General features: G+C 34.0%; 3 protein-coding genes across 9 annotated transcripts; all 3 read left to right on the top strand.

Annotated features, from left to right (window-relative positions):
* Positions 1-4,822: 4,822 nt before the first annotated feature.
* LOC18600674 (2,3-bisphosphoglycerate-independent phosphoglycerate mutase-like) lies at positions 4,823-9,036 on the top strand. Of its 3 annotated transcripts, none has more exons than XM_088805891.1 (9): positions 4,823-5,121; positions 5,442-5,525; positions 5,751-5,900; positions 5,979-6,182; positions 6,598-7,022; positions 7,424-7,616; positions 7,699-7,794; positions 8,244-8,399; positions 8,644-9,036. In XM_088805891.1, exons 5-9 carry the CDS (start codon positions 6,820-6,822, stop codon positions 8,806-8,808), a joined length of 813 nt encoding a protein of 270 aa, XP_088662017.1. In that variant the 5' UTR covers positions 4,823-5,121; positions 5,442-5,525; positions 5,751-5,900; positions 5,979-6,182; positions 6,598-6,819; the 3' UTR covers positions 8,809-9,036. The 3 variants fall into 3 exon arrangements, with proteins under 3 accessions (XP_088662017.1, XP_088662016.1, XP_088662015.1); XM_088805890.1 differs by having other exon boundaries at positions 5,442-5,569; XM_088805889.1 differs by having other exon boundaries at positions 5,442-5,610.
* On the top strand, positions 5,511-6,636 carry LOC148763042 (2,3-bisphosphoglycerate-independent phosphoglycerate mutase-like). Its single transcript, XM_088805355.1, has 4 exons — positions 5,511-5,610; positions 5,797-5,900; positions 5,979-6,182; positions 6,598-6,636. The coding sequence occupies exons 1-4, from the start codon at positions 5,511-5,513 to the stop codon at positions 6,634-6,636; spliced, it is 447 nt and encodes a 148-aa protein (XP_088661481.1).
* Positions 9,037-9,535: 499 nt separating the features above from the next.
* Positions 9,536-24,003, top strand: LOC18600672 (Protein kinase superfamily protein). 5 transcript variants are annotated; one of them, XM_007031262.3, is made up of 16 exons: positions 9,536-9,836; positions 9,950-10,033; positions 11,051-11,191; positions 11,289-11,359; positions 13,016-13,109; positions 13,855-13,932; positions 16,316-16,382; positions 16,888-16,973; positions 17,110-17,160; positions 20,643-20,690; positions 21,002-21,122; positions 21,219-21,399; positions 22,595-22,732; positions 22,806-22,918; positions 23,176-23,247; positions 23,353-24,003. In XM_007031262.3, the coding sequence occupies exons 1-16, from the start codon at positions 9,666-9,668 to the stop codon at positions 23,469-23,471; spliced, it is 1,635 nt and encodes a 544-aa protein (XP_007031324.3). In that variant the 5' UTR covers positions 9,536-9,665; the 3' UTR covers positions 23,472-24,003. The 5 variants fall into 5 exon arrangements, with proteins under 5 accessions (XP_007031324.3, XP_088662133.1, XP_088662132.1 ...); XM_088806007.1 differs by having other exon boundaries at positions 20,975-21,122; XM_088806006.1 differs by having other exon boundaries at positions 17,059-17,160.
* The last annotated feature ends 237 nt before the right edge of the window (positions 24,004-24,240 follow it).

Genomic DNA, 24,240 nt, shown 5'->3' with positions numbered 1-24,240 from the left:
GGGAGGGTCAGCCAAAACCAGCAGGAGAGAGAGAGAAATAAGAACAAACCCTAGAGTGAGAAAATTCAAAGAAAAAATGTGATTTTTCAAGGAATCAAGTGTTTAAAGGTATAATTTTTCAAGCTTAGGTTAAGATTTATCATTTCCATGCATTTCTCCTTATTTTCCATGGTTAAATTATTTGTTTTGATGATGGATTCAAATCTGATCATATGGGTTTAGAGAGAGAAAGTTGTTAGATTAATTTGATTTTGAACTATGTTAGTGTTTAGTGTTAGTTTAGCATGTTTATGAGTAAAACAACAAGAAAAATATTCATTTTCTCCATGAATTTCTCTAGCCTGAATCTAGCCAATGGTGTGTGAGGATGAGGTTGACTTTATTTTAAGAGAATTAGATGGAAAAATGATGAATTATGAGGTTGAAAATTTAATGGGAATTTTTGGTGCAAAAAAATTGAAATTTTTACCCATTAGGGGTAAAAGTGTAATTTATGATCCGAACTGATAAATTGGACCACATTCACAGTCATTGAGGTATTGTGGATATAATTGGATAATTGAAATTGAAATGGATGGACTTGGAGTTGAATTGAAGATTTTAGAAATTTACACTGTGTATAGGCGAGTTAGGTCGGACACTGTGATTAAGCGATTGTCCAAACATTTCACACCCTATCTAGTGCATACGCATGGATAAGAGCCTGAAATAATATATATTGATTTGACACAAATTATTGAATTTTTTTGTGTCATGTATTGTGGATAGGTGGTGAGCTATCTTATACGGGTAAAAGACTACACCCGAGGATCGAGAATAGGAGTATATCTACTCCTAGTACTGTGAGTAAACTTATTATCGTCTTAATTATCTAGAGTAGATTTATTTAATTGTGTGATTTTATGAAAAAATGGTTTAATTGGAAAAATTATTGTGTTTTATGGGAAAATGGGATTTTATAAAATAGTTTTATAAAATTTAAAAAAAAATCTAATAATGATTTCAAAAATAGAGTAATTGGAGACCTATACTATGATTGTGTTGTTTATCCATGATTTTACATTAAATGGCTTATGATAAATGTGGGTATGACTGATTATTTTTATAATTTAAAGAATATGTGAATTGCTTTGATTTGTCTTGAATGTGTTAAGTGAGCCATGTCATACTATTGTGATTTTATTGGTTGGTGGATTATAAAGTGGGCACTGCAGTGACAGGGGTTCCGTGGGCTAGCCTAAATAGAGGGGCACGGTTCCCAATTATTGAGCTTACCTCGATTGGAGAGGCTCGTAGGATAACTCCCGAGGTAGGATTTGAGTACACTTCACGTTGGCCACCACATGAAAGTGGGACTCAGCCAACGCCAAGGAACGGCTGTGTTTTCAAAGGTGAAATGTGTTTGTGTGTGTGACAATAAACAGCCTTGGCGGTCTCGGTAAGATGCTTTCGCGAGGTATCCCCGAGAATGAATTTTTGACAAGGGCCAAGTTTTTGAAAAGTGCATAAGCCATGTTGAGTAATTAGATAAAATCCAATTATTTATATGGGTTGGGATGAATTATTTTAATTGTCTCCTATTACTCGGCTTTAGATTATTTTGATGATATCTGTCTACTCACTGAGATTTTATAATCTCACCCCTTCTTCCTATATATTTTTCAGGCTCAGAATAGGCAGTAGACTGTCAATTGCATCGATAAGTAAATTTCGGAGTTGCATCCTAAAAAGCAAGGTTATAGACTTAAACCTTCTCAGTTATTTGGGGGCTCACGTGTCATTGTAATTTAAAGTGCATACTCTAGTTTTCTATATTATAGTATGTATAAATTTATTTTGTTTTTATGTGCAGAAAATTAATTTTTTGATGTTTCAAAAATATACATATATATATATATATTGTTTTACATTAAAATAGATTATTTTAATTAATATTTTTAGTTTATTTTATTATTCAAAAAAAAAAAGAAAAGGAAATAAAGAGAGAGGAATGGAAAAACTGGTACAAAAGCCTTGCGAGGTCTCGAAAGGCGTTCGAGGGAAGAATGTCTATCGAGGCTTCGCGACGGTTGTCACGGGCTCGATGGGAGTTTCGGGTCGTGACAGATCACTTCTTGATTTTGGAAGTGAACCTTCACACTTGAATCCAACCCAGTCTCCATCATGAAATAATTGAGAAAAAGTTTTTAAAAAATACCTTAAGATTGTTAGAAAATTTGAGAAGAAGAAAGAGTATGATTTTGAGGGCTTGAATTGTCACTTTCCTTACGGAATCTTTTTAACCTCCAGGATACAACAAATACCTCAACACATTTATCAAAATTGTGAAATTAGTAGTGTAAGAACGTTGTTTATATAATAAACCAACGTATATGTCTTTCAATAAAAAGATTTAGTTTCTTTCATAATATGACTCTTCAAATAGTATGAAAAGACTAATTTCTTTTCATAATATAACTCTTCAAATAATTGTTTTCTTTCATAATATAACTATTCAATAATTATATCTAGTAATCTTTTAAAAGTTATATTTTAATAAGGTTAGTGTTTGTAATTCTTGAGTCACAACTTTTCATTAATAAGTCCAACATTAACAAACTATCTAACATTCTCACCACTAGCCTTTGCATAACCCAACTCCTCTAATGCCATCTTCAGAGCTAGCATTTTCCTCGCCAGCATCATCCTTCACATCCCAAGTATTGGGCTTTGGTTGCATAAACCAGTTTTTAGTTATGGTGAATTATATGTAGCTCTTTCAAGAGCTATTAGTAAAAACGCATTAAAAATTTTAATTCATGATCTTCAATGCACACCTACTAAAAACATAGTTACAAAGGAACCTTCAAGTGTTAATGCTAATCAATTGTCCTGTTTTTGTTAATACATATGATATGGTACATATTATACTTTTTATTATGTTCACTCTCTTTTTATTATATGAAGCTTTTCACTCATGTATAATTATTGCTCTTACCGGGTAAACTATATTCCCAGCTGTTTTGCTTCTTCAAAAATATATGATGCCATTTGACGGATTATAATAGATGAACTTTTGCACAACTATTAGTACCAAAGCACCATCTGGCGTGTCTTACTTCCTGCAATCGTTGCTACACAATCTTTTGGCTCCATGTTGTAATGTTTTGCTCTTGCTCTTTGTCTTTATATACCTTGCTGCTACAAATACTGTCCTTAAGGTATATAGATTACATTTCCACCTATACATCTTCCCTTCGGTCATTATGTCTGCCCTAACAGTAATCATTCTTCACATAGAGAGCCCACCAATCATTTGCGCGTTTCTTACATACCGTCCTTGCAGATAATTGAGACAAATTAAGTATGACTTTATCAGCCACTATGTAAGTTAGAGATAGGAAAACAACCAAGTGACTTTTGAGTTAGCACCAAAGGGCACGTAAACCAGTTGAGGCCAACGCACTCTTATTGTTGAGACAGACAGAAACACCGGCCGCCAAAGACAATCCCTAACCACTATTTTCAGTTTATTGAGTTTAGAGGACCTTCCACCCAGATACAAAGACAACACTATCCTCACAGGTAATCATACCAACACATTTTTTTATTATTATACTTTATTCACACTACTTTTTATTCTCCTCTTTCCTCGTAACAGGTGTTGATCTGATAAGCAAAGTCGGCAAAGTTAAACCGAATATATGTCAGGACTAATCCAGACCAAGTGCATAATAGCAGGTTTATTTTTCATTAAAACGTCACATAGAAAATGTAATTATATTAACTAAACTTTTTCTTGCCTTGCGATTTGTGGCGAATTAAGCCCTTGCATCTTTACCTTTAATGTTTTTCCTTTTAATAAGAAAATTAGGTGAAACCATTAACCAATCTTTGTGGGCGGCCCTTGCACTCTCCTTTGATAATGTACTCATAATAACAAACCCTATTTTTAATTTGGCTATCATGATTATTTCAGTATTTCTAATGAAAATATTTAAAATGATAATTTAAAAATAAAATAAGTTTTTTATTTAATAATTGTGTTTACTTCTAATTTGCATTTTATTTTTTTCATAATATACAAAAAAGTCTCTAAACTATTTAACAAAATTTAAATAAATCTTTATACTTTTATTGTATTCAATCAAATCCTTATACTTTTATTTTGAGTTAAATAAATTTTTACATTTTTTATTTTGAGTTAAATAAGCTTTTAAGATTAATGATTGATTTAATTAAAAAATTATTTATTATTTTATATCGTATCGCGTTGATGTGACATGTTAAAATATTATAATTGATTATAATGTGACATATTGAGGTATCATATTTGATAATGATATGACATATTAATTTGACATGATAACATGGTCATGTAGTATTTTTCATTCTCCACATTAATGTTATGTCAATATTATATGAATATGAAATGACAAGTAATATTTTTATTAATGATAATTAATTAATTATTAGTTATAAAGATTTATTTGACTCAAAATAAAAATACGAAATCTTGATTAAATATAATAAAAGAATAAAAACTTATTTAAATATTTTAAAATAATTTAAGGATTTATTTGAACATTATGTCTATTTTTTATTTGATGTTATTACACACAATCATAAATATTACTTATATAATAATTAAAAATAATAAATTATAATTTAAAAATATAATAAATAAAACATATCTATTTTTATGGATCGAAATTTTTTTCAATATTAATACTATTATATAAAATTATTAATATAGGTTATAGTTAAAAAAAAAAGCTTATAAATGAATAGAATACGATAATATTAATACAATATTCTCCAATATATCCATATATATTGTAGTAATCTATCGGCGTGAAATGCGGTTATGCTACTCTACCATCTCCACTGGCTATATAGCGTTGGTTCTCTCTCAAAGCTTCAGCTAAATTGATATTATCGCCTGTTGGATAGAGGTAGGAGCAAAGAAAGAAAAATATGGGAAGCTCAGGACAAAATACGTGGAAGTTGGAGGATCACCCGAAGCTGCCAAAGGGAAAGACCATAGCCTTGGTGGTTCTGGACGGTTGGGGTGAGAACAAGCCTGATCAGTACAACTGCATCCATGTTGCCGACACTCCCACCATGGATTCTCTCAAACAGGTTCCGCTCCTGAGCTCAACTCTATCTGCCTTTCCCCTTCCTTGTATTTCTAGTTTCTTTATCTGCTACTTCTTTTTTTTCACCTTTTTCTATTCACCAAAAAATTTACGAGGGTTCAGACTACAGGTTAAATTAATTAATTGTAAGTTTCTATTCTAGGACTTTGATACATATTTTTCGAGTCGGTCCATAAATATATTTGTTTAAAATAATTCAATCAATTGAAGATTGAATGAATGAATGGAATCGATACTATTTCTTTTGTCATGAGTTAATAATAATATTAACCTTGACTGTGATCTTGTCATTCCTCTTCAAAGGGTGCCCCTGAGAAATGGAGATTGATTAGAGCTCATGGAACCGCCGTGGGACTTCCAACAGAAGATGACATGGGCAACAGTGAGGTTGGTCACAATGCTCTTGGTGCGGGACGCATTTTTGCTCAAGGGTCTGATGCTCTCATCCTGTTTCAGGAAAACTGCGCTCTTTGTAAAATTCCTTCATATTGTTACTTTACATATCCTTCGGTTTGCGGCTTTGCGCATTTCCTTTCCCAGCCTTTCCCATCGACAACTTTTTGGCATCCTAACTGAGCCAGCTTATTCTTTTTTTTTTTTTTCAAATTGCAGGGCTAAGCTAGTTGATCTTGCTCTTTCCTCTGGAAAAATCTATCAGGGAGAAGGATTAAGTACATAAGTGAATGTTTCAAAAACGGGACATTGCACCTTATTGGATTACTGAGTGACGGTGGTGTACACTCTCGGCTTGATCAATTGCAGGTAACTTAAATTATCTTTTCAAGGTTCAGCTTCCCCTAACGGAAGTTATGATTTGTTTCTTTATTTTTCCTTTTGCAGTTGCTGTTGAAGGGAGCTAGTGAACATGGTGCTAAAAAAATCCGTGTTCACATTCTCACTGATGAGCGTGATGTTTTGGATGGTTCAAGTGTAGGCTTTGTGGAGACTCTTGAGAATGACCTTGCAAAATTACGTGAGAAAGGCATTGATGCCCAGATTGCTTCTGGCGGAGGCCGTATGTATGTCACAATGGACCGTTATGAGGTTAGGAATTTATCAGAATCTTGCTAAACAAATATGTTGATTTAAGTAGGTAATGGATAACTTCTGAACCAAATAAGCATAGACTGATGAATCATAAATGCGATTCTCTTGTTCTTTGTAAACGTAGGTTATTGTTTATCAAATTATTATTATTATTTTTATGAATTTTCCTCTTTGTTGTTGATTTATTGCCTCTCAGTTTTTATCCTTTTGATCATGGTCTGTCATTTTCTTTGTTTGACTCACTGGTGAGACCAACCATACAAGTACCTGGATCAATCCCTGCTAGGCTAGGCAGTTAAATTTAGAAAACTTGAAGGGATTCTACCAAAAAAAGTGTATTGGGAATGACATTTTGGCTTCTGTGGTTAGATGATCTGCTCAATTAGTTATTTTATGAGTGGATCTTTTGCAGAATGATTGGGATGTTGTGAAACGAGGATGGGATGCCTAAGTTCTTGGTGAAGCTCCACACAAGTTTAGGAATGCTGTTGAAGCTGTGAAGAAATTGAGGGAGCATCCCAATGCAAATGACCAGTATTTTCAGCCTTTTGTTGTTGTTGATGAGAATGGGAAGGCTGTGGATCCAATAGTGGATGGTGATGCTGTTGTTACTTTTAACTTTCGAGCAGATCGTATGGTCATGCTTGCCAGGGCTCTTGAGTATCATGATTTTGACAAATTTGATCGAGTGCCATTCCCTAAAATCCATTATGCTGGAATGCTACAGTATGATGGAGAGTTGAAGCTTCCAAGCCACTACCTTGTTTCTCCACCAGAGATAGAAAGGACATCTGGTGAATATTTGGTGCATAATGGTGTTCGTACTTTTGCTTGCAGGTGTGTTAATAGCAGAATTTTCCAAAAAGAAAAATGTCATTTAGTTTTGTAGAGTACTCTCTGAAAATGACAGTAAGTTCTTTGGCTAATTCCAGAATTGGAGTGGGCCAGTGTCCTATAGCCCTACAAATTCTCCATTTCTTGTTCTGAAGTTTGATTTTATTTTTTCATTTTTTATAATAAATTTGGTTAAGATAACTAGAATCTCAATCCTAAAGTTATTTTCGTCCCCAGGTGTGATGACTCACTACTTTGTCGCACACTATATTATTTTTATGATATATAAAGAGTTAATGGCCTATTTTATCTGGGGGTTATCATTTTATTATAATCGCTGACTTCTGAGACACATGTTTTATTTGTTTGCTTTGCTGTTCTAATCTTCCCTTCTTGACCAATAGTGAAACTGTCAAATTTGGTCATGTCACTTTCTTCTGGAATGGAAATCGCTCTGGCTATTTCAGTCCTGACATGGAAGAATATGTGGAAATTTCGAGTGATGTTGGCGTTACATTTAATGTGCAACCAAAGATGAAGGCAGTGGAGATTGCTGAAAAGGCTAGGGATGCCATTCTGAGCTACAAATTTGACCAGGTAACAGATGCCTTATGTATCTGGAAACAGGTGTTCAGGTTGATTATAGATACTTATTAATTTTTTTTTCATGTTGCCTTAGGTTCGTGTTAACCTACAAAAAGGAGACATGGTGGGCCATACTGGAGATATTCAAGCTACAATTGTTGCCTGCAAGGCTGCTGATGAAGCTGTCAAGGTATGATGGCTATAGTTCCTGTATTCGCATTTTGGAATCCTTCATATTTTACAGGTTTTTGACAGACTAATCATAATTTGCAAGACTCATGGAGTAACCTAGCAAATCATAAATTCAAGATCTAAGGAGAAAGTTTGAATTTTGGGGTAAAAATGAGACTAGATGGGTAATTCTTCATTGGATGTGAAGTTAGTAAGAAATATATAATGAGAATGTTTTATCTTTTTCAATTCTCTGGCTCTTATCCTTCTGGCTAGATCTAAGTACCGCTGATAAATGTCTGCTTCTCGATATCTTTTTTATTTTTTAAATTTCATTGTATCCAATTTTGGATTGAAACAGGCAGCCTTGCTTGTAGTCTGCTTCTAGGGTGAATGACCCATTTTACTATGTTGAAAGCCATTTTCAGAGTATTCTTTGAGTTACCTAGTTACATTGTTGGATTGCAGATGATCCTTGATGCCATCGAGCAAGTTGGCGGAATATATGTTGTGACTGCAGATCATGGCAATGCTGAGGATATGGTGAAAAGGAACAAGTCTGGGCAACCTCTTTATGACAAGAGTGGCAACCTTCAAATACTCACTTCGCATACTTGTCAGCCTGTAAGTTTACAGAACACCTCAAGAATCAGTTGAAAACATTGCAAGATGAGGTTCAATGTGCTGGGTGGCTTGAGGCCAATTTGCATTGTATCTATTAGTACTTTTATTAGCTGGGTGGCTTTATCAGCCTGGAAATCCATATGATGGAATTCATTATGTTGTTGAGTTGGTTTTCGTTTTTCTATTATCTGCCCCCCACTCCCTTTTACTGATGCATATTGTATATTGTTGGATTTTGTTACAGGTGCCTATTGCGATTGGAGGCTCTGGATTGGCACCTGGTGTTAGATTCCGTAAAGATGTTCCTGATGGTGGGCTTGCCAACGTGGCTGCAACTGTGATGAATCTTCATGGATTTGTGGCTCCAAGTGACTACGAGCCAACACTCATTGAAGTAGCTGATAACTAGGATATCAAGAAAACATGGCCTAGATTTTGTTTTGTACTATTATTTACTCAAGGCAGATGCTTGGGTGTTATAGCTTGTTATTTGGTTGAATAAGTTAAATTTTGAATCTGTGAGTTGGTAATTTTGGAAAGTTTCTTTTTTGTAGCCAATTGCTGTTAGGTATCAGCACGGATAAGATAATCACTGCCTTGAGGTATTCATATTGGAATCTTATTTTCTTTTAAACTACTCATACTATTTAAATCTTATCGAATCCACTTGTACTATATTAAAATTCGGTTTGCTTTTCAAAGATTGTTTTGTTTTGTGGATAAAGAAAGAAATGATCGATTCTCAGACTCAATGGATCTTTAAGAATTCAAGAGAATTGCAAAAAGTAAAATAAACAGTAATACATCTTTCAAAAGCTGAACAAATCTAGTTAGATCAGATATTGTATTTTCATGAAATTAATATACGTAAAATTTAAGGTGTAGAAAAAAGATTTAAGGTGTAGAGGGACAAAAATAAGAATTATAATTATGAAGAAAATATAATTTTACTAATGTTAACATATATTAAGATATGCAAATATATATATATATATATATATATATATAAAAATGTTTTTAAAATTAAAATTTAATAAATAATATTTTTCCTGCTACAATCTACGAGCAAAATTCTAACAAACTAATAACGCGAATGGTTTTGCAATTGCCAATAAATTTATTTATGTTTAACTGGATTAGCCGATTGAACTGGAAATAAGCCCGACGGCGCTGTTATTAAAACAATGCTTCAACTTGAAGAACTCCATTATTTGAAGTTGAAACTGAGATACCAAAGCCAAATTGCATACAGTGAGCAGTAGGCAGATGAGAAGACAAACAGTATCAAACTTTCCCGCGAAAGCCAAGGCTGCATTTTACGTACTCACAGCCAGCGGCCTCTGTTATCAAGCTGCGTCCCATTCCAATTTTCTCCCCTTCTCCCCTGACACTTCCGTTTTCCAAGGCCTTCTTCGCTCTTCTCGTGCAATCTTCACTGTCAGATTTCTCTCTCTCCCTCTCGGAGTCCCTTAATCCCTTGCCTGGATTTTGTTTTCTTTTTCTTTTTTTTTTCAAAACCTGTTTTCTGATTTCGACTCCTTGTGGTGCAGATTGCGGTCACCGTCGCTGACTACAAGTATTCTTTATATGGGCTGCCAAAGGACTGTGATGAATGTCGTCTTCTATTATCTGAGGTTCCTTTTTATTCTATCTTCCATTTTGTATAACATTATTGTCCTTAAAAAACTTTGTAACTCGCATAGGAATTCTTAAGCTCCATTAAGTCACTTCCCCATTTTTTTTTATATAAACGAAAGTAAATACTAATAGAAAATTAATATACATGGAATCTGTTTGCTGCATGTTCACATTGATTGCTTGCCTTTTGCTTCCAAAACAGAAGGTAAAAGGTGTATTTGGATACCAAAGTAAACAATTTTATTAAATAACCAAAAATTGAAAAATTGATTTTTATGATTACAAAATGTATGATTGTACATTGACCGATAATACTTGAAAAGAAACTATCCTGCAACCATTTGCTGATTATTAATCAAATATGATTTTGCTTTTAACTTTTTTTTTTTTTACATTGTAGCAAGTTTTAAGGAAGCAAAATGTGAATAATAGAAGGCAAATGGCAAAAAGAAACACCAAATGGCATGTAAACATATATCTGGAGCTTTAAATTGATGTGTTCTTGATGTTTCTGTGCATCTTGATTTTTCTGGTTGGGTAAGATGCCGTACTTTCTGTTACTGTTAGAGGGTTGAAGTTGCTTTCGGCCGAAGCAAATTTAAGAAATGTAGTTCCTTTAATGGAGGCCTTCATTTTCAACTGAGTTACCTGTTCTTGGAAGAATCTCTTAACTGCATTTCTTCCCCCATGACTACGTTAAATAAATGAATTATATTAGTAAGAGCTTTATAGTATTAAAACTGCTATAATTAAGAAAAAGAAGAAGAAAACAGAACCTTGTTAACTCTGATATTATCCTATAAAATACTTTATAAAAGAAACTCAAACGAGGAAACATCAGTTGATGTCACCTTCTTATTTGTTCAAAAATCTTGTCGAAGAAACAAAATAAAATTCTTTGAATGAACTTTGTGTAGACTGCAAAAGGCTGTATAAAAAAGCTTCAGCTTTGGTGAATGTTTGATCTTACATATGCAGTAGATACTAATATTTGGTTTTGTGGTGCTAATTAGGTTCATTTGCGCTCAGCTAAGAGAATGCTGAAGTTATGTGAAATGAATAAAGGTTTTTATTTGAAAGCTGGTCAATTTGTTGCTTCCCTGCGTCAGGTCCCAAAAGAATACTCGTTGACCCTTTCTTCGTTGCAGGATCAGGTATGGTTGATTTTATTCTCTTCTGTGCATATAATGTTATCCAGGAAGAGATACCTTGTAGGTTCTCATTCTAAATTCTGGTTCTATGACACTGTAGGCAGTTCCTTGTGATTTTAAGGTCATAAAAGAAACAATAATCAGCAATCTTGGTCAGGATCTGTCTAAGATGTAAGTTTCATTGCTTTAATCATAGTTTGGATTCATTTAACTGTTAACATCTTTCCTCACTTTTTCCATATTCCCTTTGGATGATTTCATCCTGACAACTACTAAGTGTGTATTGGCTAGCATATAGTCCAGATAGTATACTGCCTTCCAGTGCTGTCAAGGTGTATGCTCAGGCACTATGGCATAGTGAAAATCAAGAAAAGCGAGAAAAGCATCTCGCACCTTACCTCACATGCTTTTTGTGGTAAGGTGATTTTTTCTAAATAATTTTTTAGGTGGAAAGGTGCATAAGAAGGCCTCTGACTTGAGTGTCCCTTTGGTTTCTTTACATTTTAAGTTTTTAATATGCTATTCTTTTAAAAGTTAAAAGAGGACATTAGCTCTCTTTATAAGAATGACAGATTGGGTCATCCAGCGCTCAATTTTTTGTTTAAGATGAAAGTGAAGGAATAATAACCTGAAAATACCAATAAATAATAAATCTAAGCCTACCTGAAACTAAAATAACTTAGGTATTTATAACTAAGCCTAAAACATAAAATACCAAATACAACCCTAAAGCCCGTATACTAGGAAAAGAAGTAAAATACTAATTAATATAAAAGAACCTAAATAATCTAAAATAGCCTAAATAAATGTAAAAATTACAGTAAAAAATATTAAGTATAAAATGAAGTCCTAGATAACTTGATCTCTCAACAAGCATATTTCCGTCCTCCATTAGAAATGTTGAGCTTTGTTTAGTGATTATTTCTAGTTAAATATGATAAATTTTATCTCAACTAGCTTTGTTTGCGTCTCATGCATTTTAACCTTGATCATGTAAGTAAATGAAAGTCTAACATATGATAGCATTTCAAAAAAAATGCTAAGTAATATATTTTTTGAAAACTCTTAAATAAGGGAAATTTTAAAAATCCATCAAAAGTGTTTTGAGGATTTAGAAAAATTTTAATGAGAAGGTTTCATTTGCTATTTAGTATAAATTATGAATATATTATACTATTAATTAATAGTTACTTTCAATATAATTAATTTTTTTAATTTTAGTTTATTTCGTTATTCGAATTATAGTGTTGAATAGTTTATAAATTATTATTACAAACAATTATTTATTCTTCAAACTTTATACTTTATAATTATTTGTATTTTATATAAAATTTATTTAAAATAAATGACAAGTATTTACACGCAACGAATGTAAGAGCAAATATTTATATTCTTTAAAAAGCTAAATCAATGTCTTTGACTAAAATAGCCTTATTTCTTCTTCGACTAACCTCACTTGTCTCTTTATACCAAAGACAAATATGATTTGGCTGTTTAGGAATATTTGGCAGCGGGTCCCTCAAGAGTTTAATAGTTGACTAACTTGGTTGACAGTCTAGGGGTGAAAGTGTCTATTTTCAAAATAGAGAGGGCTTTAGGTACTTTGAAGGTAAGATGGTGTAACAATGTAGCACATTATTTTTTGTAGGTACTTTCGATAGAAATAGATTAAATTTTTGAATATGGATCCTAACATCTTGTTTTAGATCCTATAGAACCAACAGAAAAGGGGAAAGCAAAATTCTATTCATTGCTTATGTTGGTAAAATCTTGTCTATGAACAACACAAATTTTTGATTGACTAGAAGATTATTGTGTAAATTTCAGTTTCATTTGGTTTAATGAACAACCAATAGCTGCTGCGTCCATTGCTCAAGTGCATCATGCAATGTTGAAAGACCGTCAAGAAGTAGCAGTTAAGGTTTGTTGGCAGAATATTTGATTTTAGTTAATTCCTTTATTGATTTTCTCTTTGTACTTGAGGTTGATGTCTTTGTCTTATACATAGATGGGTAGAGTTAATGGAGAGATTTCTAACGTCATTCATAGATGCATGCATGGAACCATTCATCTGGAGTTGGCAAAAATCTATCCAAACCTGCAAGCCCAGCTGAACCCACTTGGTACCCTACCTGATCCGACGTGAGTTAATTGAAAAAGTCACTGACCCAAAACTCGAAGATACCAAACCTGAAACACTTGAACACGAAATGACATGAATCCGAAATGACTTAAACCCGAAGCAACTCAAACTGGAGACTGATCCAATCATGAAATCCTAAATTCATGAAATAAAGGATGTCTTTTCTTTGCATACTATTTGTAGTATCTAACCAATATGCTAAATTCATGAAATCCTAGTTAAAGGAAACTTGCATAGAAGTATGTAAAACATATGTGTCACCATTTTTTTCATTATGTCATTTATTACTTTTGTTTTGTTCATGCATAAAAAGAGAAGGAAAGAAACTATTTTTTTCTTTTATTATTATTATTTTTACCTCTTATTCTCTTTGTTTTTACCATGATGCTTGTTGAATACTGTCTGATTCATTAAAGTTTGTTAATACAGTTTGTAAGTATTTGTTTAATTCGTTAAAGTTTGTTCATGTTCATATGGTTGTAAGTATTTGACAACAAAATGCTTTTCCTTTTATGGAGAATAGGTGCAATACCCTGGATTAGAGAAGAAAATGAAGTTAGACACAAGAATAATGCATTTCGTTTCAAAATCTGTTGCATGGGTATGCACTGAATTTCTTAATAATTGTTCTTAATATTTGTCAAATGATATCAATTTTGCTTTTCTATGACTTAAGATTGTATTTACCATGTTTAGTCATTTCAAATAGGTTTTCTGAAAACGAAACGAATTCTACCCCTCCTGTAGACTTTCACTAAGCTATTTGATGTAGATCTTGTAGATTTTTGCATGTAGTCATGTCATTCTTTTTCACCTTTATCAATGCTGCTGGGGACCTTTTCAGCAGTTAAAGTACTTAGGAGGTCCCTATACTAGTTCAAAAAGTGTACTTCTCCCTCTACAATGTACTTTGACATTTGTGAACAATCAAGGACAATCGATAACACTGTGACCCGTTATCTATGCGAACTGGGTAATGACTGTTGTTAGCTTAAACCCTTAATTAAAATTCCATGTTAGCATACAGATACTTTTATATTCGACATCATCAACTTGTTACTGAAAGTTACACATCAATGCTATGTCATCACCATGTCAGCTTGGGTAACAATCCTCTTTTGCGGTGTTATCAATTGTCCTTAGTTGTTTACAAATATCAAAGTATAGGGATGAAATTACCCAAAATTTTGATAGAGAGACTAAAATACGTTTTTTGATTAGCACAGGAACCTCCTCAGTACTTTAACCCCTTTTCTGCAGCAACTTTGATAAAATCATGCCTTCACTAGATTTTCTTTTATGCTGCCAAACCGTCTACAATAGTTTTGCTCATTATTTTCCATGAAATTGGAAGGACTATGAAGGCTTTACTCTAAATGGTGAAGATGATAGCATTTGCAAAAGGGTCTTATTAGCATGTTAAAGTCGGTTTGTGATTAAGAAAGGATATTGTTTATTGAAGTTATAAGATGAACCAATAGAGGTTGAAAAAGGAGGAATAGGCTATAAGCTTGGAGTTCACTTGGGGCAACTAAGGTAGTGGTGTGATTCAGAGACAACATGTGCCCTGGGCTTGATCCCTCATACATGTGACCTAGATTTAAGCAGTAGATGTAATCTTAGGTGGTGGCCAGACGTAGAGGTGACAAATTTAACCCGAATTAGAATACCTATCCTGAAGCCGAAACCAACCCAATTCAATTTGACAAAAAATGTCAAAAGCCTGAATCCAATATGACCTGAACTTATAATGGCCTGAGCTCAATACGAAAATCACTATATTTGAAATTAAATGATGTTATACAAAATGCAAAATTACCACTAATTAACTTGTTTTTTCTCCTTTAATCAAATGTTAAAATTTTTTGAAAATAATATTCCTTATAATATAGTTATATAAAATATTTTCAACCTTTTGAAGGTTAAGATCTATACTTTTCAATATTTGAATGGTTGTCATGCTTATCTAAAATTTGATTTAAAATATGCTGAATATAAAATTATTCGACATAGTCAGTTAATTTTTATCCAATTTTATTGGCGGGATAGCTGGATAGGAAGGATTTTATATTTATATGATATATTATCAATTTTCAAATTTATTTTTATCGCATTTTATATTAAAATATTATTACATTAATTTGTAATAGTAACTTAACATCAATCATATTATAAGTCAAACCATTGTTTTGTCCTAATTTGTGAAAATGGCTACATGAAACCCAAAATGACCCGAAACTACTTAAATCTGAACTCGAATGACCCGGACCTACCCATGTTGCCAGCTCTAGCATACCATGATTTTCTTGCTTGCCAGGGGTTCATTATTGAAGCTATGGAGGTACATGCATGAAGTGTACATTGTGGATAAGTGTGGAATGTGGTTGGAAAGTGATGGTGGATGAAAATAGGAATTTCTAGCAGTAGCAAGAGAAAGTCAAGAAAAAAGTAAAAAAACAACTGAGAGTTTTAAATTTCTTAAATGAATAATATTGAGGTGGAAAGGGGTGATCTTCAACCAACTAAAGGTTTGCCTGACATGTTCTGAACAATTAAACAGGCTGTTTGGGTTTTTGAGCATCCATGTGAAATGTAAGGAAGATATTGGACTCTTCTTTGGGTCCTAGCCAAGCTGACCAGATTTAATGTTCTATAAATATTCCCATAGTCAGAATTTTTTTTTTTAAAAAAAAGGTAGGGTCTGACAAGTAATCCATGAATTAATCTTATCAATAGCTTTGCTCTCAAAATTAATGATCCTTAAAGTGGAGCTAGATGTCTAGTTATCTCAAAATTAATAAGCAACAGCAGTGTGTACCACTTAGGAGTTGCGGTCCCCTTTTATTCCAAATGTGGTTTCTGCTACATTAAGCTGGATCTGGAAATGAGAAAATAAATAATGTTGGCACGGAGATGTCTTTACTTTTTTCCCTTTATATTATACTTATGTTAGATCTCCTAATCTTCTCTCTCTCTCTGTTCAGTTTTTCCCTGAATATAGGTTTGGGTGGCTGGTCTCAGAATTCACTAAAGCAGTTTCTATGGAGCTTGGTGAGTTATAGAGTTGTCTTTGACAGTCATGTCTGCTATTGATACGTGCTGCGAATTAGTTCTTCGGTTTTATATTTCATAGTCAGTTATGATCGTCAATCAAGTTGGGAATGTATTGTGTGCCCATAGTTTCATGTTAGTTTGGTATCTTTTGGTGAGTATTCACACATCCATAAAATTCCTGATTCTCATATTATATTCTTGTCACTAGCATATTTGTGTTTATGCCCCTTCCATTATCTGAATAAGAGTTTGAATATGATTGAAAGGTTTAATAAAATGAAAATATATATTTCTAGGGATTTTGTTATTTCCTAAACAGTGTCTCAATGCTGAATTTTGGTTAAACTTCAAGGACTTCTGTGTAATTTACTCAAAGATATATGTTTGAATTGAGAGACCAGGATATCAGCTGATATCCTACTTACGTTTTGTTTTCAACTTTAAGTTGTTTACTTTGATGGCTGCAATATTTTTATTGGTTTTTCCCCCTATGTCTCCACAGATTTTATTCAAGAGGCAAGAAACTCTGAGACAATTGCCAACAGCTTTAAAAAGAACAAGATTGTTAGGGTACCTCATGTATTTTGGGTATGACATAGTTGTTCTACTCTTAATTTTCTACTTCACCATTTATTGAATAAATTCCATTTGAGTATTTCATGTTTCTAACAAGGTGGGAACATATAAAAAGCTTGGTTATATAAGATTTACATCCACTCTTCAGGAATTTACAACAAAACAAGTTCTCACAATGCAGTTTTGTAGTGGCCACAAGGTAAGGGCAAATGGCTTAGTAATCTGTTTTATATTTTTTATGTAATGTATGGTGCTGTCGAAGTTTAGGTTTCTTATAACTCCTTACCGTTGCAATGTCTCTAACTCTTGAAGTTAGATGGCTGGTAACTGGTGCTATATATTCTATATTATATATATTTTTTAGCAAAATATTCTACAATGATTGTTTTCTTTCATTTATAGTAATAATATGAAATTGTTCTGAATTTATGAAGTTTAAATATATCATGTAAAATAGTATATGATCCCCCTCTTGGGTTGATTGTTTTTCTGTAAGCCAATCTGAGTTGTAACCAAACTTCATCAATTCTTTCTTGGAGCGAACTGAAAAAATCTAAAATCCTGAAATAAAAGTTTCTATTTATTTTTCTTTTTGAGCATCCCTAATATCCATGTATCTTTATATTACTTTTCTGGGGTTTACCTGCATAGTGTGTGACTGGTTTACATATCTCTTATGCAAGGTAAGCTACAGATTGTAGCTTTATGGGATGAGACGAAGTGAGTAATAATTAGTGGTTGGATTAGAAAAGAAGCTTAGACTGCTTTGCTAAGGAAAGATTAAGCTATGATCAACTTGGGAAAGAACTGCTGCTGGATGATAAATCAAACTAAATCAAATGAACTAGAAATTACTAGCGTCAATGTAGAGTTACTAAGTATTAGACCTCTGAGGTATGTGTCATATATTGAAGGATTATATTACACTACGCAAGCACCATGATGCCTGAGATACCCTCATTATTTAATTAACTTCAAAAAGTTTTGCCAAGTTTTTGCATTGTGGTATGCAGTATGCACACAGGAAAAAAGGCAATTCCTTGACTTTCATGCAGAATTATGGGGTCATTGAATCACAGTTCAACCTAAAGGCTACATAAGTAGCAACTGGAGGAGTTAAGTAAGCTTTACACCACTTAGATATAGATTTTTTTTTTTTGAAAATTAACCATTTCTTTCATCAACAAGGGAAGAGCAATTCCCTGTAAGAAATACAGTTCAGTTCCAGATTTTAAGTTGCTATCATATCAACTTAAAATCCAGGCATTACAAAAGGATCACACAGCAGAGGTGTCCCATCCATTCCCAATACAAAATAACCCCTTCCAACAGAAAACACAAGATGCATGGCGGATCCTAAACATCAATTCAGCCTACATATCAAAGATCCTGACGCTACCAACCCAAATCCGATAAATCATTATCAGCAGAGCACCACTCAACTCGTTTCAGCGTCAACCACGAAGCTTAAGCTTCAACACACAAATCAGCCAAATCAAATATCCAATTCCCCGTAGGTCTCACACAAGACCATAAACAACCATATCTATAGTGGAGGACCAGCACCTTGCAAAACTTACCAGGTCACCAGCGCACAGGTACATCTGGATGGAATCCCTTGACAGTTCCCATGACCAAAGAGCCTCCTGGATGATCTCCCCCTGCATGCCTCAGAACATGATCAGAACTCTGTTTGAGGCGAGAAATCATTACCTTCAGCTCCCCAGGATGCATTGCCTCCCGAATTTGACACCACCACAGCCTCCTCGACACTCCTAAGACCCTGACCCCCCATGTTGCAGAGCCCACCCATCTAATCCTCATAGATGTTCAGAACATCACTATGGCGCAGCACCCCCTCTTTGGCTAAACTGTCGGCCAACTGGTTATTCTCTCGAAATATATGATTGACTTCCCACTTCCTAATTCCCTTCTTTAGCTTTTCGATGTGTCACATCCACTTCTTGAATCTCCATGGTGCTTCCCCTGGTGCATTAATCCATTTCACTGCATTTTGTGAGTTGCTCTCAATCACAAGTGAGTGGGACATAGCCCACTTAGAAGCTGAGAAAATCAGAAAAGCTTCCCTAATGGCTCTAACTTCCGCAATGTTAGAATCACCTATCCCGATAGATTTGGAAAAAGGCACTTTAATCTGCCCCTTATTGTTGCGCATTACCCCTCCTATCCCGGCTTTGCCGGGGCATCCTTGAGCTGCTCCATCAACATTGAACTTCATTTCTGATATGAGATTCTTGGTCCGTCACATCCTTCACACTATATAATCATGGCATTTTATCACATTGGACTTCAAGTCCAATAAAAAGCTATAGTCAACAAGTGGAAGCTTGGGTTAGGTACTTACACAATGTAGGTTTCAGATATTCAAGCATGTGAGTTTATTGATCAACTTGTGCCGGGTATTGGATGCTGTGTTACACTTGAGAGTCTTTACTTTGTTTAGTAAGATGCACACTCAGTTAAATGTGCAAGCGCAAATATATGTAGTATTTCTTTGAAAAAGGAAGAGCAATAAAATAAAATGGTTTTAAATGCATTATAAACTTTTAGTTGACCAAACAGTTACTGATGTTGGATTTTGGAAAATCCATTTTTAGGCTTTAAGACTTGCATATCTTTTCACTTAACATCTCTACAACTCTGTTTGTTGAAAATAAACTCTCTTGTTCTATCTTCCTCATCTTCAAACCTTTTCTCTACTTAGTAGGGTTCGATTTGTGAACTTCTTGTCATTGGAATCACTTGCTTTGGAACATGATGCGGGCTAGGGGGTTGGATATTTGTATCGGGTGACAGTACTTTTAGATGTGGTAGTGTACTCCATATACATGGTCTAGATAGACTTGGTAGTTGTAAATCAGGCTACCTAGTAAGCTTGCTAATTAAGAGTATCAATTTTGGCTTTGCTATAGCCTGATCAGTAGCCTTAACTTTCTTCTGAAGGGCAGATTGTTAGTTATAACCGCTACTCTGATCTAAGGAGGATTTTATTCTGTCCGAAACACTGGCATCAGCATGCTGATGTGGCCAAAGCAAAACAACCATGATCCCTTGACTAAAAATCATATGATATTTCTGCAGCATCTTTAGAACTCAAGTGAGTGGCTCTAAGAAAAAGGAGCAATTTTACTATACTTTTCGCTTGGCGTTTTCAAGATAGCATCACTACTTTAATAGTGAAAGCAAGATGGATAGACCTGTTCTAATTACTTTGCTTAGGGGGGTGGGGGCGGGTGTGGGGATGAAGAAAGATATTTGTTGGAATTGAATACCTGAGCATGGCATATCAACTGGGATATTGATTTTGGCTTGTTTCCATTAATTAGCAATATTATAATTGGTTTGATTGGAATTTAATAATATTTACTTTTGATCCTTGACAAGGAGAGGATAAAGGTAGAGTTGACACTGGGTGCAAATTTTGTTCCCTTCACTAAATCAGCCTCTAAACTATTGGGAAAACCTTTAAATGGTAACAATTATCGAATGTGAGGTTACTAATTTTAGAAGATTACTTCTGGCATTGATTGCTGAATATATTTTCATCATGCATACAGCTAACTATTGTACTGTTGCTTATGTTGCACTTGAGATCATGTGTATATTGTGGTTTTGGCTTGACTGTAATGTACCATTAACAGGAAGTTCCTTATCTTTCAGGTTGACGATGTCGAATTTCTGAAGGGAATGAAAATAGATCCAGTGAAGGTTTTCTTTTTTTGCGAGAAATATTTTTTTAAAATTTTGTCATGACGGGTGATGAGTTTACTGCAATTGCAATTATTTATGCATATTGTTTTAAATTCTGGATAATACTGTCTTATGGGTAGGTGAGTAAATCCTATGTGTCAAGTTTCTTTGTTGATGGTGAAACATCTCTAAATTGGGTACCTTAATTTCTGTATGTATGGTCGTTGAATTAGCTACCATAGTGATTTTGATAGGCTTTCAGTAGTTCATTCTATTGCACTGAAGGAAATTCACTTACTCAGGTTGGCTTCACTCGGTTTGTTTTGAAGGTTGCTAAGGCATTGGTGGAAGTGTTTGCAGAAATGATATTCATTCATGGTTTCTTGCATGGAGATCCACACCCCGGTAACATATTGGTATCTCCAGAAGGTCGGGATGGCTTTTCTCTGGGTATGTCCTGAATCTATTAATTTCTCTCTAAGATAAGGTTTACTAATCATGCTAATATGCATATGTACCTTTATGCTGAAATGGTGAAACATGCAGTTCTTCTGGACCATGGAATCTGCAAAAAATTAAATGAAGAGTTCAGGCTAGAATATTGTCAGCTTTGGAAGGCTTTGATTCTTTTGGACTCAAAAATGATACAGCATTTAGGTGAACGTTTTGGTGTTGGGAAGTACTCCAGATACTTCCCCGTTATGTTCACTGGAAGAACAATTGATAGGTGATCTACCTTTTTTTTGCTCTATGCTTTTCTAATTTCTGTTCTCGAATCTTGCTATTTGTCAAGGATTTTAGTTGTGGAGACATTAAGTAGAATGCTGATGAAGTGTTTCCTTTCAGAATTTGAAGTAAAATCAGTAGTGGAAGAAGTTTATATCTTTGCATCAACTTTGTAAGGATAGTATTCTCATTTCTGATGGCAACACTTACCAAATGTAACCGTCAAGATTACTATACTTCATCTTAAGATGATGCTAGATATCATACATTTTGTCAGAGTGGCCTTGGTTCTAAGATATAAAGATTGGCCATCCTTTGGGAGGTCATAAGTTCAAATTCCCCAACCCTTATGCATGACAGTGTAATAATAAAGATTATTGGCTTATTGCAGCACAAGCTAGGCTGTTCTAGAAAACACAATTAATTTTTGTTTCCTACTTTTGATCCCTCATAAAAGTTCACAACAAGATAATGCTCCACTTGTCAAAACTTGAGATGAAGAAAAAATTCGTAGTTCTGTGGTTTTAAATTTAAGGATAATGGAATTATAGATCAACTTTACGTCATTTTATTCTCAAGAAAGTTGGAACCAAACTTACTCCCCTTGTCACCTCTTTACCATAGGAATTGAAACCCAAGGGCACTATTTATGTTGCATCTACGAATCAAGCCATCGTCTGATTTTGATTAATATTTCTTGCTTTGATTCATGTTGTCTTTCTTTCTAACTTTTGTTTTTCATTCTGCTTGTTAAGGTAAAAACAAGGTACCACTTTCTGGTGCAATTTTTATTCTGACATGATAAGCACAATCTTGAAAGTGTCCTTCTAGGTTAGATAAAGTGCAGCTTCAGTGACATGCCTCTTGTAATTCCTATCAGCACTAGTTCTCATTTGTGTACACAATATTAAGTGATTTTCCCTTTAAGAAAGACAGTGGTTTGTAAGTGTTCAACAACATGCCATAATTAATTTCTATTCACTTTCTAGTTCTTGTTTGTAGGTTCCTATGTTATAATACCTGAAGCATTTCCGCCGATATGTTAATTCATCTTTTCATCCTTCTTTTTCTGTGTCATTGTTTTGGGAGAGGAATGGGCCGAAGAGAGACTGAGAGGTTCAATTTAGTGACACATTTATGATATCTTAACAGCTGTGATACCAACCTAATTGACAATTTTATTTTCTGATTGGCAGTAAATCTGGTCTTGGGAAGGAAATGTTGGTTGAAGAGAAAAAGAAACTGAAACAAGATTTGAAGTCTCTAAAGATGGAGGACTTGTCTTCATTCATGGAATCTCTGCCTTCGGACTTTCTCATGATCTTGCGAACAGAGTAAGATAGATAAATTCAGTAGCTTATTTGGAGTTTAGTAACTCCTAATCTTGCTTCGTCATTTCTTTTTTAGTGAATTACTGAGATCTATAATTAGCAAGCTGGGTGCTTCAAAACGGGTGAGGTTGCAAACCTATGGCAAATATGCCTCACATGGTCTCTCTCGGAAGTTGAATCCTTGCTCTGGTAAATATTTCTTCCAATTTTTAAATCAGTCTTAATCTTGCTAAGCAGGAGAGAGCTTTCTAATGCATGTGTCTCCATGTGCCCGTGCCTGTGCCTGTCCTTGTGCGTATGTGCATTTTTGAGTATATGGTGAGAGGGATTTATATTCCTGAACTGTTAACATTGCTAAGTTGGAAGACTTTGATTATATGGGCACGATGTATTGTTGTAATAAGAAATTTAACTAATATTATTATTTTTCTTGTTCTTTTTGTCAGATTTGACGTTAGTGGTCTTATTTGCCAGATTGATAGGAAATATACAATACATTCATCTAAAGCTTGCTCTGGGTAAGGGCTTTTTTCTTCTAATATGTTTTGATCCTTCTTTGTATATGGTTAATAAACCATGTGAGGAAGGGTAGCAGAATGATTGAAATGTTTCAATATTTTCAGGGGTAATGGAATTGGTTTTTTGGATGGGGAAGTTGAAGCAATCTTTCAATAACTTCTATAAAAAGATGAGTGGTTCTGGAAAAAGCCTTTTGACATTGTTCTTCAACATTAGAGTGTAGATTATTTATTTATTTATTTATTTTGTATTAGGAGAAAGTTGAAGGTGCAAAAAGAGATTCCGACTTTAGACCTCAATTTGCTCAAGGAGGGGTAACAACCGCAGTTTGAAGATTGGTCGGATGGAATATTGAGTGTTGCACGATAGTTGTGTATATAAAAGGGAAGAATGGAGGGCATGGCCAATGCTATATGATACAGTCTTGTACCTGTTGTAAATTTCCTAGGAGTTCATTTGTTTGCAAGCATGTATGTTTCTCCCTGATAAAGTTCACTGCAAATGAAGAAATTATAATTGATGATAAATTTGATCTTTGAAGAAATTATATAGAAAATAGATCACGAGATTCAAATCACAGGTTGGCAGTTGGCGGTGCTGTTGTTTCTGCCTCTGCTTTAGTTTTTTTTTTAATTTTTTTATGACATCATCGCTTCTTTTTTTAATTTTATTTCATTTTGGTGAAAAAGGGCTGTGGAACTTGACATTTTCGTTGTACATTTCTATAGTAAGACAAATATTTTCAGGAGGTGGTATCATTTTCACTTGTTAAGTTATAAAAAGTGTGGTGTTGAATTCTGATACCAACCATTTCTTCTTCTTTTTTTTTTTTTAAAATTATACACATTAAAATGAGAAAAAAATAAGGGATATGTTATCATTTTTTACGATAGAAACCCGCCATTATCAGCTCGCCTTATTTTGTTTCAAAAACCTAATCAAATTCCAAGTTTAGTTTTCAATAAAATAGATCTAAATTGATTTTCAGTCGA

Source organism: Theobroma cacao, chromosome 4 (genome assembly GCF_053813885.1).
Source record: "Theobroma cacao isolate CCN51 chromosome 4, ASM5381388v1, whole genome shotgun sequence".
Taxonomy (NCBI): domain Eukaryota; kingdom Viridiplantae; phylum Streptophyta; class Magnoliopsida; order Malvales; family Malvaceae; genus Theobroma; species Theobroma cacao.
The sequence above is the reverse complement of the archived record's forward strand: the minus strand, read 5'-3'. Positions and strand labels throughout refer to the sequence as shown.